General features: G+C 37.5%; 1 protein-coding gene across 3 annotated transcripts; it reads left to right on the forward strand.

The window, feature by feature from the left end:
• Positions 1 to 878: 878 nt before the first annotated feature.
• Positions 879 to 15581, forward strand: LOC130071196 (V-type proton ATPase 116 kDa subunit a 1-like). Of its 3 annotated transcripts, none has more exons than XM_056235869.1 (13): positions 879 to 1086; positions 6202 to 6352; positions 6468 to 6607; positions 8595 to 8758; positions 8932 to 9022; positions 9111 to 9229; positions 9312 to 9528; positions 9631 to 9738; positions 11391 to 11498; positions 12940 to 12957; positions 13418 to 13535; positions 13905 to 14076; positions 14452 to 15581. In XM_056235869.1, the coding sequence occupies exons 1-13, from the start codon at positions 961 to 963 to the stop codon at positions 14543 to 14545; spliced, it is 1626 nt and encodes a 541-aa protein (XP_056091844.1). In that variant the 5' UTR covers positions 879 to 960; the 3' UTR covers positions 14546 to 15581. The 3 variants fall into 3 exon arrangements, with proteins under 3 accessions (XP_056091844.1, XP_056091845.1, XP_056091846.1); XM_056235870.1 differs by having other exon boundaries at positions 12943 to 12957; XM_056235871.1 differs by lacking the exon at positions 12940 to 12957.
• Positions 15582 to 16176: the final 595 nt, after the last annotated feature.

Consider the following 16176-nt stretch of genomic DNA (forward strand, 5'->3'; position numbering starts at 1 on the left):
TGTGAACACAAATAAACCGGAGCAGACAGCAGACTGAATATGTTGTTATTCTATTCAAAATATAAAAATTACAGATTGATTATTTTGGACTCCTGGCATAAATTAAGAAATTAATATCACTGCAAACGAGTTTTATCCTAAACAGTGGTCAAATATCGAAGCTGGAGTCTTAAATCTTTCTAATGATACCCAGTTTGTCTAGATCAAGTAAGAGTGTGATGTTTTAACATGCAGTGAAGGTTGAACAACAATAATCTGGGGGCCCTGGCAATCTTTGCATTTAAAGGTGACACCTTCCCACAAAATATTGGAAATTATGCACATGTGAAAATAAATAATGCATAAATGGTGCCTGCTACATTCCCAAATGCAAGCTGAACTCACAGCACATGCGGAGATGGAGTTCACTGAGACGTGGAAAACACTGGATCATCGCTTTTTAAACACAGCACAAACAGGCTATATACTCACTAAATTTAATCGCAGTCTTTTGCGATTTGATAAGGGCACAAAGTCATATCGCGCTTTTGATTTTAGTTCGTTTGACAGATACTTTGCCAAAGCAATGGCGCAAAACAACGTTAGAAACTTTTGTCTTATGAGAAGTTTAAAAGTATTTTTGATTCATTATGAAACTGGTGGCACAGATTAGACTATGGTGGGCCGCAAGAGTCTAGGCAATTAATAGGAAACACTGCATCAGATGTTTGAAAGAGTGACATGGAAAGTCAGACACTCAACAGCAATCTACCAAGATTCAGGTTTCAACCCAACCACTGCTCTTTCAGCTCTAATTGTGACCATATCACCTCTGTCCAGTGTCTCACATTTCCTGTTTTGACCCCTCCTCTTCCTCTGTGCTTTGTGTTCTAGGTGTTGAATCAGACGGAGGATCACAGACAGCGTGTTTTACAGGCGGCTGCCAAGACTGTCCGAGTGTGGTTCATCAAGGTCCGGAAGATGAAAGCCATTTATCACACTTTGAACCTCTGCAACATCGATGTCACTCAGAAGTGTCTGATCGCTGAGATCTGGTGCCCTGTGTCAGATCTAGACTCCATTCAGTTTGCGCTCCGTCGGGGCACGGTGAGGACACACACGTACACATTGTTTGATGTTTTTATTAGGGGTGTAACGTACACAAAACTGGCGGTTTGGTTTTGAAGTCACGGTTCGGTACGGGTTCAGTACAGCAAGGGGGAGTAAACTAAACATAAAATTGCTTTTTTTAAATTTATTAAGCAGTGGTTTACTGAAAAAATTGTGTCTCTGTCTTTAAATTAATTCAATTTTAATTCAAAGTTTCTTAAGGATAAAAAAAAAGAATCTCTGTTTATGCTGTAAACTATATAGGTAGCCCTTACTTGTACATTACTATAATATTGAAGGTTAACAACAGAGCCCAAACTTTTTGCCTAAATTCAGTTCCTATTTCTTTTTAGATATAATAATCAACACTCTCTAAGGGTACGTTTTCACGACAACGATATGCTTAAAACGGAGAAGTTTTTCCTTTAAGTTTTCTCTGTACAGATGACACCATTGTTAAAATGATCCCCATTCACATGGATCCGCGAAAACGTCTAAAAACACTATAGACTGAACACGTAATACGCATGTGCATGACGTGATCATCTTCAGAGATTCACATTTTTGTTGTTTACACAGAGACCGTATTCAAAAACGTCCACTTTTGAAACCTGTTTGCGTTTTCAGGCATTGCGTTGTCGTGTAAATGATCGGCCAAAGCGCATAAAAAGTTTTACGTTTTTAGTTGAAAACGGTGTTGTGTAAACTGCCCCTAAATAATCAAGACATTATTAACAGGTTAAGTAAAATATAATGAATATATAGGCTAATATAGTGCATATATTTTAGCGAAAGAGTTCATTTCTTTTGTGAACTAACCAGCTGTGGACATTGAATGACTTGCCTGAGGTAAATGTAATGCTACGTGACGCCGTTGAAACACTGATTGAGCGATTACACGAGATATAAGTTTCAGTAAATTGTACTGTATCTTTCAACATACCTTCAGATGTTCATTTGTTTATTCTGTAACTAGTATTAACTTGTAACTAGCTGCTGCTTGAACTGAGGAACCTATAAGGTGGTCATCTGTCACGCCACATTAAAGAGTGTTTTCTTGTTTTGTTTGCATTTCGTGACAAAATGGACAGAATTTGAAAGATGACATTTTCGAAAAGTTACTAAATGCTGAGCTTATTGCGATAATTGGTGGTTAATGGTGGTCAGGCTACAATGCTGTATTCGTTGAGGACACATAACCTTGTAATGTGACGCGTACCAAAAATTTGTGTGACGAATACATGTACTGTTACACCCCTAATTACTATTTAATCAAATGTCAAGGAAGAAAAATTTGTTTTGTAGAGGTAAAGTGAGGTCAACCTCAACAATGGGCCAAGGCTGGGCCGGTGCAGCAGAGGGCGTGGGGCGTTCGGTACGCCATGGGAATTTTTCGGTTCGGTTTGAATATTGTTACACACCTATTTTTTATAAACATCCTGAAATCTTGAGCCAGAGGAGGTTGGCATCTTATTCTTCAGGCTGTTACCCAGTATAACTGAATCCACCAAATCAAATTGCAATATAACCTTACCTCGATATAATTCATTACATTTAAATTTCTCTGTAAGAGAACATCACTGATACAGGGGCCTGATAAAATAATTGAATTCCCTTTACAGTAGGAAAACATTCAGTGTCATTTTATTTTGATATCTGATCTCAAATCTGCATCGTAGATGTTACAATTGACCTGTGTCATTGTTGTTTGAATTCTATACTATAATTCTATACTATACTTTAAGAGCTCTGTAAGTAATATGAAAGACGTATTTAGACTAATTTGAGGAATAATATACAGTAGGCTTCTTACTGTTGTAGTTTATGGATATTTTAAAGACCCCATGATGTGGCTTAATGGGTTATTGTTGACATCCCGTTAAAATAGAACATTGTTGCGGGACATATTGAAGCGATAGTCATTTTTATATATTTTTTTACAGTAGCCAGCTTTCTGAGCCGCCCTATAACAGGAAGAAAACACTTAGAACATTATTTAAAACATTCAGTATATAGATTTTACTTATATCAGCACAGTAATCTGTTTATTTCTTTTCTTTAAGCATATTATCGTATCAGCAAACACCAATATCGATTGACCTCTATGTATGTATTGATATATTAGTATAAACTAATTTCAATATATATCTATATATTGAATAAAACATGTTGTGAGTATTTTAAACTTGCAGTTACCCTGTTTTCCAGTTGAATGTGTTCCCCAGCCTATTATTAAGTAACAGAATCTGAGATGCAAGATGTATTTTGAGATTGTATGGGTTTGTTCTGTACATATGAATTTAGTCCATTTAACATTGGTATGTTAGATCACATATATTATCACAACACATGTGTTGTCTCTAAGGAGTAGCCTATTTGTTCTTGTCATCACATTCAATGACTCACACTTTGTAAACATGACTTTAGCTTGTGTTATCCCAGGACACAGACACATGCACACAGGAGACTGAGTATTAGGACGGAATGCTCAGATGCTTTTACATTGAGTCATGAGACCCCTCAGATCAAAGTTTGATTTTTCCTGTGGTCAAGAGCAGCTGAAACCTGATCCTCCTCCCATAGTGCCACAAATGGACTCTGTCAATCACTTCTGCTCTGCCCTGTTGAAAAAAATTGATAAAACGATGGGTGAGATTGGCAATGGTCATCCACTCCCTCAGTTTTTAGTGTGTTGCCAATGCAAACGAAAGAGAGAATGCTTGTGTGTGTGTGTGTGTGTGTGTGTTTTATAGTAGTAAATAGTAAATTATAAATTGTTTTTATAAAAAAATATAATATAAATAACATCAGGTTTTTATTAAATTAATACATACATACATCTTTTTCACTAAAAAGATCAAATATATTTAAAAGACTCTTTATATTGTCCTTTGAATGCATACTAGTAATACAGTGCATTAATTCAGAATGATTGTATCAGCACGTTGGAACAAAAATCTGAACTTCCACTAAACCTACATGAACCAAACTTGAATACACAGCATGTTCTATTCTTTTTATGACAGATATTATAGAGTGATTTGTTTATATAGTATTTATTTGCTGACTTATTATACAGTTTGTGTAAACAGACAAAAATGCACTAGAACATGACCTACAATCAGTGCCGTCGCAGGTGGGGTGCGAGGCCCTGTGTGAACTTAAATTGCGAGGCCCCTCCCAGGCTCTGAACGTTAGAATAATTGGCTGCGCAGCCTACTTGTTAGCCTTGTCTGCTTACATGAATTATAAATAAACATAAAAAACATAGGCCTATTTGCAGTATATTAAATCGTTTTTGACCTAATTATTTGGTACTGAAATTACACACTCTGTCGGCTCTGACGGCGTTGCATCACGTGCACCTGCGCAATAAAGCCTATGATTTCCGAAAATAGTACTATGTCAACTAGTGATATCAGCACAAGAACTGTTGAGGAATATGCAACTGATTTAGACAATTGTTTTTGTCATAATGTTATAATAACTGACAGACACTATCATTTCAGCCGCTCTGTGCATCCTTGCACAGAGCGAGGCTGAAGCTCAGCTTCGCGGCTGAGACACGAATATATTTAACATGATTATTACTAATTGGCATATTTCAATGCCAATTCTTATATATTCATTCATATAGCCTACTCAAAACAGACGGGGCAACCTAACGCAGACAAGTTAGCTCACCGTTTTTAGGTGATATGCCATGTTAGTAGTCGAGCTGTGATATGCAAATTGTTGCTTGCAAACTTTGCATTCGACTTTTTTCCCGTTATCTATTTTCGTAAAATGCTGCCACACTGTCGATGTCTTTGACATGGTAAAGGAGGACTGACAGTAAATTAAACGCTCGCAATTAAATTAATATTCAGCAAACCTCCATACCAATGCCTTCGTTCTAGTACTTTCTTCAATCTGTCTCCAGTGGGTTGGGCTAATCCAAAAAAGTGAAAACAACGGGGGTGTTCTGAAGACAGGCTGTTACCTGTGAAACAGGGGTTCTCTGAAAACACCCCCATTAGCAATTCGTGCTTTCCACCTGATGAAATTAACACGTCAAAAAATCAAAAAATCCAGAACGTATCGACCAATAAATCGACTAATCGACTGGGAGATTACAGCCCTATAAAAAAAAACCTTAATTTGTTGGGGGGAGAAAAAAATAAAAACAGCAGGATTGCGAGGCCCCCTAATGGCGGGAGGCCCTGTGCGGTTGCACAGTTCGCACAGCCCTTGCGACGGCTCTGCCTACAATGAATTGGTTGGGCTCAGGATGATATAGTATGTGCGCTGAAGATCCCTTGAGCGATAGATTCTAGATTCTCATAGTTACTCACAGTAGAAGGTGTGTGCGAGTTAAGGATGCCTCTGTGAGGTCCGGATTCTCACGCCTTACAGCAAGACAGTGAGGGCAGGGTGGGTGTAATACCTGTAATCCCTGCAGTGCGAGGTTGTAGAGTAAGGGTCAGAGGTCATTGGAATGTTAACCTCGTAATAGTCACATCGTAAGAGGATTAACTGCTCACACAAATTCACCTTCTGTTCTTCTGTGTTTGCCTCTCTGTCTTTATAGGGTTAAAACAGGTTATGCATCGTTTATATAGTGGCAGCAACCTACAGATGGACCAATTTGTAAATCCGTGCAAACCATTGTTTAGTAACAAAAAAGTAGCTTCCCTCTGAACCTAAACTAGAAGTGTAATAGTGTTAAGTCCACGTAGGCAGTGTGTTGGAATGTGAGGGACTGTGCTTGCGTGCTAGTTCAAAGCCTGTCCTTACACATGGCATTCTTCCTCATGCCTTATTTAACTAGCAGCTATTAATATCAGCTGTCTTACACATTGCCTCCACATGCACTTACATGCTGTAGACTTCACCTACTACTCAAGTTCAGTTTAGGATATACAGAATCTATTTAAAATTTAAGCAAACGAGTGACACTGTTTTCACAAATATATTAAAGCTTACATAAGTGCAATGTAGACTTGCAAAGACAAGTGAAACGTTTATGAATTTGGGCATTCATACAAATGCACCACTATTTACTGGGAAGCAAACTGGAGCATTTTATTTTTATGCATATCTGTTTGTGTTCAATTCCACTATTACTTGCAGGAGAAAAGTGGATCCACTGTTCCCTCTATCCTGAACAGAATGCAGACCAAGCAGACCCCACCCACCTACAACAAAACCAACAAGTTCACCTCTGGCTTTCAGAACATTGTCGATGCCTACGGCATCAGCAACTACCGGGAGATCAACCCAGGTAACCCTGAACTTTAACCTTTAGTCTCGGAGCAAGTCCCAAAGTCCTTTGCAGTGATTAAAATGGGCACACATATTATAATCAACATATTGTTTGCATCCATTTTTGTGCTCAGCTCCATACACCATCATCACCTTCCCCTTCCTGTTTGCGGTCATGTTTGGCGATCTGGGTCACGGTGTACTCATGACCTGTGCTGCACTTTATCTGGTGCTGCGAGAGAGCCGATTAATTTCCCAGAAAAACGACAATGAGGTATCCATCCACCCATCCATTTATGCACCTAGGGCTGGGCGATATGGCCCAAAAAAATTATCACGATATTTTTTTTATATCAGTCGATATCGTTAATTATCATGATAAATGTCAAATCTTTATTTCTTTCAAGTTTAAAGGCAGATTTTTGCTCCTAAGTGAAAGTTGTATAAACCAGAGCGTTAATTGTGGTTTTAACTCTTTATTGTCAGAACATATCATGACAAACACTTGCCAAACAGGTGAACATTTCACAAATCTGAGGTAGAACATTCAAATATTTGTAATTTTTTCTTAACAAAATTAATATCTGAATAGAAAAATATTTCTTCAGCACAGTTTGCAGTGCAGCCTGCAATATTCAAATTACATGTTTTGTCTCGAAATGCATATTTGACAGTGAGTTGACAGTAAATCTGCATCCTAACTCAAGCTAATACTACTCTGTTAAATTTATGTTCATTAATAATGAATCATGTTTAATTTGGTAAAATGTAATATTCTGACTGTTTGAGTTTTATTAAAATTAACCATTGGTCATCCATTATCATGCATTTAGATCATGATAACCACAGATAAAACCAGGCAAAGCCTAACCTTTAGCACCTCACTATCATGGCAAAATGTAACTTTATGGTTTCTATGGTATTTGTATGAAAAACAGTAGCCTAACAGTTAAATACATTATTAAATACTATAATTATATTCCATTAGTCATTTAATACATTGTCTACATTAATAATATTATACAATTCAATATGTATATCCCACATTTCATGGTGCAGTTAATATTACAAGGCTAACCTTACAGTAAATCCATGGTAGGCTAAATGGATTCAGTATCAATTCAGATTCTGACTGTATCGTTGCGCGCAGTGTTTCTCCTGTTTGTCAGCGGTGTTTCATCTTCCTTTAGACTGGTTTAAACTGGACATTTGTGTTCTTCGTAGAACTCAAGCGCTTCTCACTGGATCTCGTGACCGAGGCCGCTCTAGTGAGCTCGCGCGCGCTGCCGTTTGGACTTTGAGCCAAGCGGATAAACAGTCTGTGAGGCGCGCGCGGTTCAAATGAGTTTCGTTCCGCTTTTGGCGCATAAACATTATCGAACATTTATCGACCTCTTGATATCGTTTTATCGAGAAAAATTATATCGCGATAATTATCGTTATCGTTTTATCGCCCAGCCCTATATGCACCCATCTCATTATTGATGTTTGTCCTTATTCATATCAAATATTGTTCATGTCATATAGCCTTTATGTATATATAGGTCCAGAATATAGAAAAAATCGATCATAATTGTGTTAAACTAGTAATTTTGTTAATTTAGCATGAAAATCAAATCTTTGACTTGAAAAATAAAACGCATCTCTCATTGTGGGTTAATTCACTGACAAAGCTAAATGTGACAATTATTATTAGTGAGATGATTGTTTTAAGTTTGTCAGGTGATTTTGTTTAAGTTCAAGTTAAAAGTTGTTATAAGATAATTTTATTTTGTTTGTGATGAATAAAAAAAATGTAGTTTAAATTGACGGTTTAGGCCTAAATTGTGGCTTTTAAATGGTTATATTTATTCAATTATAATTTATTTATAAGTATAATTTAATTGTTAATTTTATATGTATTATTAAATAATAATTCAGGTATTTGTATTTATTTTGGACAAACTAACCTTGATAGTACTTGGTAAAAAGATGTAATTTTACAAACATTATTTAAAATATAGTTTCTTTGTCTAAAATACATATATGTGACAATTTGGACCATCACAGTCTCTCTCTCTCTCTCTCTCTCTCTCTCTCTCTCTCTCTCTCTCTCTCTCTCTCTCTCTCTCTCTCTCTCTCTCTCTCTCGTCTCTCTCTCTCTCTCTCTCTCTCTCTCTCTCTCTCTCTCTCTCTCTCTCTCTCTCTCTCTCTCTCTCTCTCTCTCTCTCTCTCTCTCTCTCTCTCTCTCTCTCTCTCTCTCTCTCTCTCTCTCTCTCTAGATGTTTAACATGGTATTTGCGGGCCGTTACATTATTCTCCTGATGGGACTATTTTCAGTGTACACTGGGATTATCTACAACGACTGTTTCTCCAAATCCCTCAATGTCTTTGGCTCAGGCTGGAGCGTCAAACCCATGTTTGGAGAGAAAGGAGACAACTGGACGTAAGTTGTTCGTTCCAACCCTTTGATTTTACAGAAATGTTTGTAACTCCTAATCAGCCTCTTGTTTGAGTTTGAATAGATCCGTTCTATCGTTCTATCGTTCAGGTCAGATCTTCATGCATAGCTATTAATTTGATTATTTTTAACATGGAATTTTCCATCATCTCATGCAGGTTTACAACACTGAAGGAAAACCGGATATTACAGTTGAACCCTTCTGTGCCAAATGTGTTTAATGGACCCTATCCAATTGGCATTGATCCAGTAAGCACCTAGTTTCTAAACGGTGTCTGTGGCAAAGATAATGTAAATTCAGTCCTTTAAAAGGTTTTTTTACTTTCTCCTCTCACAGATCTGGAACATTGCCACCAACAAACTGACGTTTCTGAACTCCTTCAAGATGAAGATGTCAATAATTCTGGGAGTTATCCACATGACGTTTGGAGTTATTCTCAGTCTTTTCAATCACCTGTATGCACTTGTCCATTATTACTCTCAATAGATCTGTATTCATATTTTATGCTAATTGAGGTCTGTTTGTCTATGTTTGAAGGTACTTCAACAAACCTCTGAACATCTTTCTGGGTTTTATTCCTGAGATCGTCTTCATGATCAGTCTGTTTGGCTACCTGATGCTGCTCATTTTTTACAAGTGGTTGGCATATGATGCCAAGACCTCAAAAGATGCCCCCAGTCTTCTAATAGCCTTTATCAACATGTGCCTCTTCAGCTACAACGATCCCACTAACAAACCGCTATACACGGGACAGGTACACATTACCGACATACCGATTTAATCAGTATATGTGGCAGGTGAGATGCCATTACGTTTAAAACTGATGTTTTGTCTCTCTCTTTCTCTGTCTCTGTAGATGGTAATTCAGTGTCTGCTAGTTGTTATAGCTCTCGCCTGTGTGCCATGTATGCTTATAATAAAAACCCTAGTAATGCGCAGGCAATACCTTTGGAGAAGACACCTGGTAAGAACCTCGCACACCACATTCAAGATTCTTACATACCCAGTTTATTTTTAGATTTTGTGTTTTTATCTTGTAATTTACATATCCAGAGTGTTTGTGGGATGTGGAGTGTTTAGATTGTAAACATGAAATATCATTGCTACATCAGTAGGCAAGTTCTTAAACCTAATGTCCACACAGATGTCTTATAAGTTTCATAAGTGTCATTTTCTAGCCTGGATGCCAGCCTGAACCCCGCCCACAACATTTTTTGGTCGGGAAGTTCGGTCTGGACTCGAACCATTGAGGAGTAATTATGATCAGTTCAGAAATCGTCAGGCCAATCAAATTGCCAGGGAGGGCTTTATACGATGATGGACAGATGATCTACAGTTACGTAATCATAACGTTATCAAAGAGCGCTTGGGTTGAACTGGTTTCCCTCAAAGATGACAACAGCTGGAGAATAGGCTTTATGCACAGCTTCACTACTTCCTGAACTTCAGCCAGCCCTTTGTTTCCTGTCTGTCATTATTGGACAAACTGATTAATCCAGGTGTGCCTGATTATTGTTACTGAGGCCAGGCACACCTGGATTAATCAGTTTGTCCAATAATGACAAACAGGAAACAAAGGGCTGGCTGAAGTTCAGGAAGTAGTGAAGCTGTGCATAAAGCCAATTGAGATGGATTCCGCTATCACGTCTGTTGTAAAAGAAATCGACAGCGCATTAATTTTGAAAGACGAACAGAGAACTGCAATCAAGGCATTTGTCGATCGGAAATATGCGTTTGCCGTCCTTCCTACAGGATTCGGCAAAAGATTAATTTATCAGCTGGCTCCTGTGGTCGCTAAGAAGATGGGACGCAATGAAAACCCTGTGGTCGTTGTGGTTTCTCCTTTGGTCGCACTCATGGAGGACCAAGTAAAAGAAGCAACACTCATTATTTTACTACTACTTCCAGCATGCGTGCTGTTGAGTTCTGTTGACAACTATGTGTAGCTCAACATACGTCACTTACTGCGTTGCTCTGATTGGTTGTAGGTCTATCCAATTGAGTGCAGAGTTGTTGTTTTTTCCTGGTTCGGTTAAGACACGCCTCATAATCAAAGCCCTATGGGGCAGACTCACATTCTGACTAGAATATGAGTATGATGAAGTCAGGCTAGTGATTTCCAGGCCTAAAATGCAGTTTATTCCTGTTGTCAAAGCTGAATTTTTAGCATCATTAGAGTGTCACACGATCATTCAGAAATCATTCTAATATGCTGATTTGCTGCTCAAGAAACATTTCTTATTATCAATATTGAAAATAGTGCTGCTTGATATATTTGTGGAAACTGATGCATTTTTGATAACTATTTGATGCATAGAAAGTTCAGTGTCTTTACACTCAGTTTGATCAAATTAATTTGTCCTAGCTCATTAAAAGTATTATTTTTCTTTTTTAGATTTTTTTTCTTTTTTTTTATTATGCTCAGTTCTAAAGTGTTTCTTCAGCTAAAAAGTTTTTTTGAGTGCAATCTCTACAAAATCTATCATAAATGTCTGAATAAATGTAATGAGAAAATCATGTAAATTCATTGGTCAGCTAGCGTGGGAACCCTGATAACCGATATGCTAGATTATTATATAATGGCTCAGCTATGACCTAGTGTGACTTTTGCTGCAGGGAACACAAAACTTTGGGGGAATCCGAGTCGGTAACGGCCCCACAGACGATGAAGCTGAGATCATCCAACATGACCAGCTTTCCCAAAACTTAGACGAAGAACCTGAGGTAAGGGAAGATTCTCTTTTTTCGATTGTTTGTCTATGTATCTCTCTCTCTCTCAACTAGGCTATAGAATAACATAGAAATAATACTTTTTGTCATACTTATTCAATAGATTACCCATGCTTGTGTCCTTTTCATTTTACCAAGATGCTTTGATGTAGCATTAGTTTGTGAAGTCTAAAAATAGTCTTTCTATAGCCAGAGAATGGCTCCTGTTCTGCCGAGCATATTTATTGGGATAATTGTTTGGGTCGGGTTTTTCTGTCTGACACTTTGTGTGATGACATCTTTTGATTCTGAGAATAGCTTAACATTTTATTGTAACGTAATTAAATTGATCTTCTTCATAATAGTCTATGTGCAACTTGTTACCACCCACAACTGTGACAAGCTACACCAGGGTACCAAAAACTGCTGCAGTTGGCAGTGGGCATTCCTTTCTGTGACTCACTGGATCTGTGATCTGCATACCAGTGCTGGTCTAAACTGGGTCTTCCACTTTTAAAAGCACTATCTCTCCCCCCAACCACTGTATCCCAGGGAAACCAGTCTCAAAACACTAAACAAACACGCACCCGACTAATTGAGCTTCTCTTCTCTGAGAATAAAATGGAGGAAGATAGTAAACTATTTATACAATTACCTGCTTTATATTAAGGTTTGAGATGCAGTCATTTCAGTACATTAGTGCCAATAATCTTCCTCTTTCCGCTCCAAACAAGCCTGTCAGTAAAGTGCAGTCAGCCATAAAGTCAATTTACTGGAGACTGAAGTCAGATATCCAGGATTGTTTATCCCTCTCGGTTTGGTGTGTACAGTGACCCTGCAAAAGTATTTGGTTACTGAAGCCGCGCTTAAAAATGTATGAATTTAGTGGTATCTGCAAACAAATGATGCTAGACCTTTTCTTGTAAACAGCTTAAATTTCCCAGCTATTTTGCAATTACTTACAGTATCAATATGATTTTAGGGGATATGTATGAATTCATCAAAAATGAATTCCTCCCTCAAATACACAAAGATGTCCTAGTAGAGTGTAGTTCAACAAATTATGTTCCAATTTTGACAAACAGAAAATGTCCAGACAATTGTCTTTTTTATAAAATCAACTCTAATTTATAATTTCAAACCTAAGAAGTCTTTTTTCCTGAAATGTGTACTTTTAAGTGTGCTGTCTTTCTTTAAAATAAATGCCAATTGGCTTGATTTATTGTATTTAAAGCATTCATGCATTTGTATTAGTGTGGCTTGAGTGTGTGAATACTTTTTGGGGCCACTGTATTTTGCTGTGACGGAAAATAAATGCTTCGGTCATTAGATCTTTGCATTTTCTGTGAACTTAACAGTTTTTCCCCCACTGTCTCTTCATCAGATTCTAACTCTGTCATTAACCCTATTTTAACCCTTTGTGTCTGTCTGTGCATGTCTCTGATTATATTTCAAGCAGTCAGAGGAAGAAGTGGTAAGAGCAGACAGCCTTCTCGACTTTTTACATTTGTTTGTGTGTGTGTGTGTGTGTGTCTGTGTCTGTGTGTTTGTGTGTATGTGCGCCATCACCCGTATAATCCTCTTGCTCTACGGCTTGTGTGTATCCCTGCAGGTTTCAGTGTTGGTAGTCTCCTGCTTTTGGTGTTCGGTTTCTTTTCCAGCACAACTAGATAGATTCTTTTCTAGACGTCTATTTTCCTTAGTTTTAGCCGCCATCATTACATGGGAACGATCTGGTGAGCCGTGCTGGAGCGTGATTCTGACTTAAATCACACCAAATTATGCTGATGATCTGAAAGGCCCTGCGCTGTGATTCTGTTCTTATGCCCGTGAGATCCAGGGCTGTGATTGAGCTGGGAGTGGGATTAGATTCATGCGTTTTCATCTGTCTGAATAGCTCTTATTGCTCTCTTTCTCTTTCTCTCTCTCTTTAGTTTAATTTTGCAGATGAAGCAGTGCATCAGGCCATTCACACAATAGAATACTGCTTAGGCTGCATCTCAAACACTGCCTCTTATCTACGACTTTGGGCGTTGAGTCTGGCCCATGCACGTAAGTAATGCACACACCAAGCATGCACATTTATTGTATTGAATACAAACTGAAACCTGGTCATATCTGGGCCTGAGAAATAAATGGAAATTTCTGCAGTGAATATAAGATTTTTTCTTTTTGCTCGGCTCTACTTTATAAACTTAGGGTCGTAGGCAAAGACTTTGGTAATGTAAGCCCCTATAAAAGAAGTAAACTCCTTCCTACAATTATGAATTCATTCATAAAATCCCATTCCAACAAGTAATGAATGGGAAAGTCATGAATGGGAACACTCTACAAATTTACTTGCATGCTTTTCCTCTCAATATGCAATGTGTAGAAATAAAGTAATTGTTTACAATGTTATATGTTTCTTTTTTCTTACAGAGCTCTCTGAGGTCTTGTGGTCAATGGTGATGCACATGGGCCTCGCTTCTAGGAATTTTGGTGGATTCTTTGCCCTGTCAATCATCTTTGCCTTCTTTGCTACCCTGACAGTGTTTATTCTGTTGATCATGGAAGGCCTGTCCGCCTTCCTTCATGCTCTTAGATTGCACTGGTAAGTACACACACACACACACACACACACTATGCTTGCCTTTATAAATTACAGTTAAACCGTTTTAAGAGCAGATGCCTCTTTGTTGCCCCCTATCAATAGAGCATGCACACAGCAGAAAAAATACCATTGTATTGATTATTTTGAGTGCTTAGTCTTATTCTGTACACACAGTTTAATTATTTGCATGTCCGAGAACTGCATTCTACAACCAAATTCACTCCCTAAAAAGGAGTGAATCCATGTTTTAAAACCGAACTGAATAAGTAATTGTAGCTCAATTGAAATGTGGTGCTAGAAAATAAGCACATTTTTTCATTTAATTTCATCCAGAACTGTAATTCACTGACTTTGTTTCCCACTTTATTTCTGTAGGGTGGAGTTTCAGAATAAATTCTACACTGGACAAGGCTTCAAGTTCATGCCTTTCACTTTTGACAGCATTCTGGAGGGCAAGTTTGAAGACTAAACCACACCCACATTCTCTCCTTTCAACAACAGGAGCCAATCAGATTATGTGTGAGATTTTATGATTTGTGTGAACACTGTGACTTTGTAAGGCTCTATATTTCTCAGGTGTTCTACATCGGGACATGGAATAAATTTCAAGGAAGTAAGCTAGAAGTATTTAGTAGAAGCTGAGCTGAAAATAATCTGAGCTAGAACTGGATAACATATTCGCAATGATTTCATTACTCTTAAATACTTGATTATGTAATAATACAAACTCAAGTGCTGTTACCATACAGCACACAGGAGTATGAACAGCTTGTCTTTTTTTGTCGTAAAAGCCTCATAAATGTGTACACTCTTTAATCAAGGCACAATATCATTAAAGTTTCCCTACCATTATAGTACAGGTTCTGATATGTGATAAATTTCTGATTTTTTCCCCCCAGTCAGTTAAATTATTAGTTTTTTTTTTTTTAATGTATCTTTTATCCTTTGTTAAACACATTTCTAAAACAGTTCTCATACAAAGGGACCTCATTTCAAATGCAGAAAAGCAAGCTTCATTGTTTGCCATTTTACCATCTTCTGTCATGCAGAGAGGAGGATTTCCTCATAAAGCATATCAGAATAATAGTTGCAAATAATCCCCCAGAATAGCCAGATTTATTGCAGATCTTTTCATTCCTTTGTAAACACATGTAAAGAGTAGTTATATTTTAGTTGGTATTGAACTGTGTTGCTGTTTTTTTGTTGGTTTTTTTTGGTGTATTTTGCTGTTGTCTTAGGACAATTAAAGGCAAAAACACATCTAAGCTATGTTAACCGTATGAATCTGTTCGCTGCAGTGCCCAGTTCCGGGTTTTTTTATTGTTGTTTATAATTGAGTTTACAACATACACATGCAATGGCTCTTGAAGAAAACGTGTTTGCTTGCTAGATGTCAGAGGCAGTCCATTTAGTCTTGGAGAAATTAACTATACCAAGTAAAAGCAGCCAGTGAAGCTGTGATTGTCTGTTTTTTGTCAATAAAGAAGGACTGGATATGAACTTGAGATTTTCTTTTTCTTTTTTGTATGCGTGTTAGAAAAGATCTGTTGATAAATATCTAAATGTATAATAAAATTAATATAATAATCATTAGTGATAATATATAGCATGATCAGCTGCAGTTTCATGCCAGCCAAGCTGATATTTGGAACAACAGCACTGATACTGATACAGCACTGATTGTGAAATTGCTTAATTACATTTCAGACAAATTTTGACCAGTTTTGTTTTGTCTGTTTTTTTTCTTGGCAAACAAAAATACTTTAACAAAAGCTACAGTACCAAGCTTTATGTGTAAGTGGAGCAACAGCAGTTTCTCCTCTCCCTTCTTAAAGCATTCTGTAATCACTCCTACTTGCTAGAATGGAAAATCCGCAAACTTCGAACATTAAAAAAAAAAACAGTAAAAAAAAAGACAGCTCCTCTTCTAATCCACACTGCTTGCATACTCTGGTCTGTAACTTTGCAAATGTGAGTAGAGCGATAAAAACAATAACGCCCAGTGCTGTTGGACTAAATATCAACACTCTTGGAACACAAAGTTTAAAACATAATTGTGCTGCGATTACAAGTGTGTCCTATCTACCTCATTTATTGTAA

Source organism: Rhinichthys klamathensis, unplaced genomic scaffold, assembly GCF_029890125.1.
Source record: "Rhinichthys klamathensis goyatoka isolate OS25496 unplaced genomic scaffold, OSU_Roscu_1.1 h1tg000432l_1, whole genome shotgun sequence".
In the NCBI taxonomy this organism is placed as follows: domain Eukaryota; kingdom Metazoa; phylum Chordata; class Actinopteri; order Cypriniformes; family Leuciscidae; genus Rhinichthys; species Rhinichthys klamathensis.

Bases quoted from the DNA above. Each gene is read 5' to 3' on its own strand.
- LOC130071196 (XM_056235869.1), top strand. From the start codon at position 961: ATGAAAGCCATTTATCACACTTTGAACCTCTGCAACATCGATGTCACT. The intron at 6,608-8,594 runs GTATCCATCCAC...CTCTCTCTCTAG, and splicing joins CCCAGAAAAACGACAATGAG to ATGTTTAACATGGTATTTGC. The intron at 9,739-11,390 runs GTAAGAACCTCG...CTTTTGCTGCAG, and splicing joins ACCTTTGGAGAAGACACCTG to GGAACACAAAACTTTGGGGG.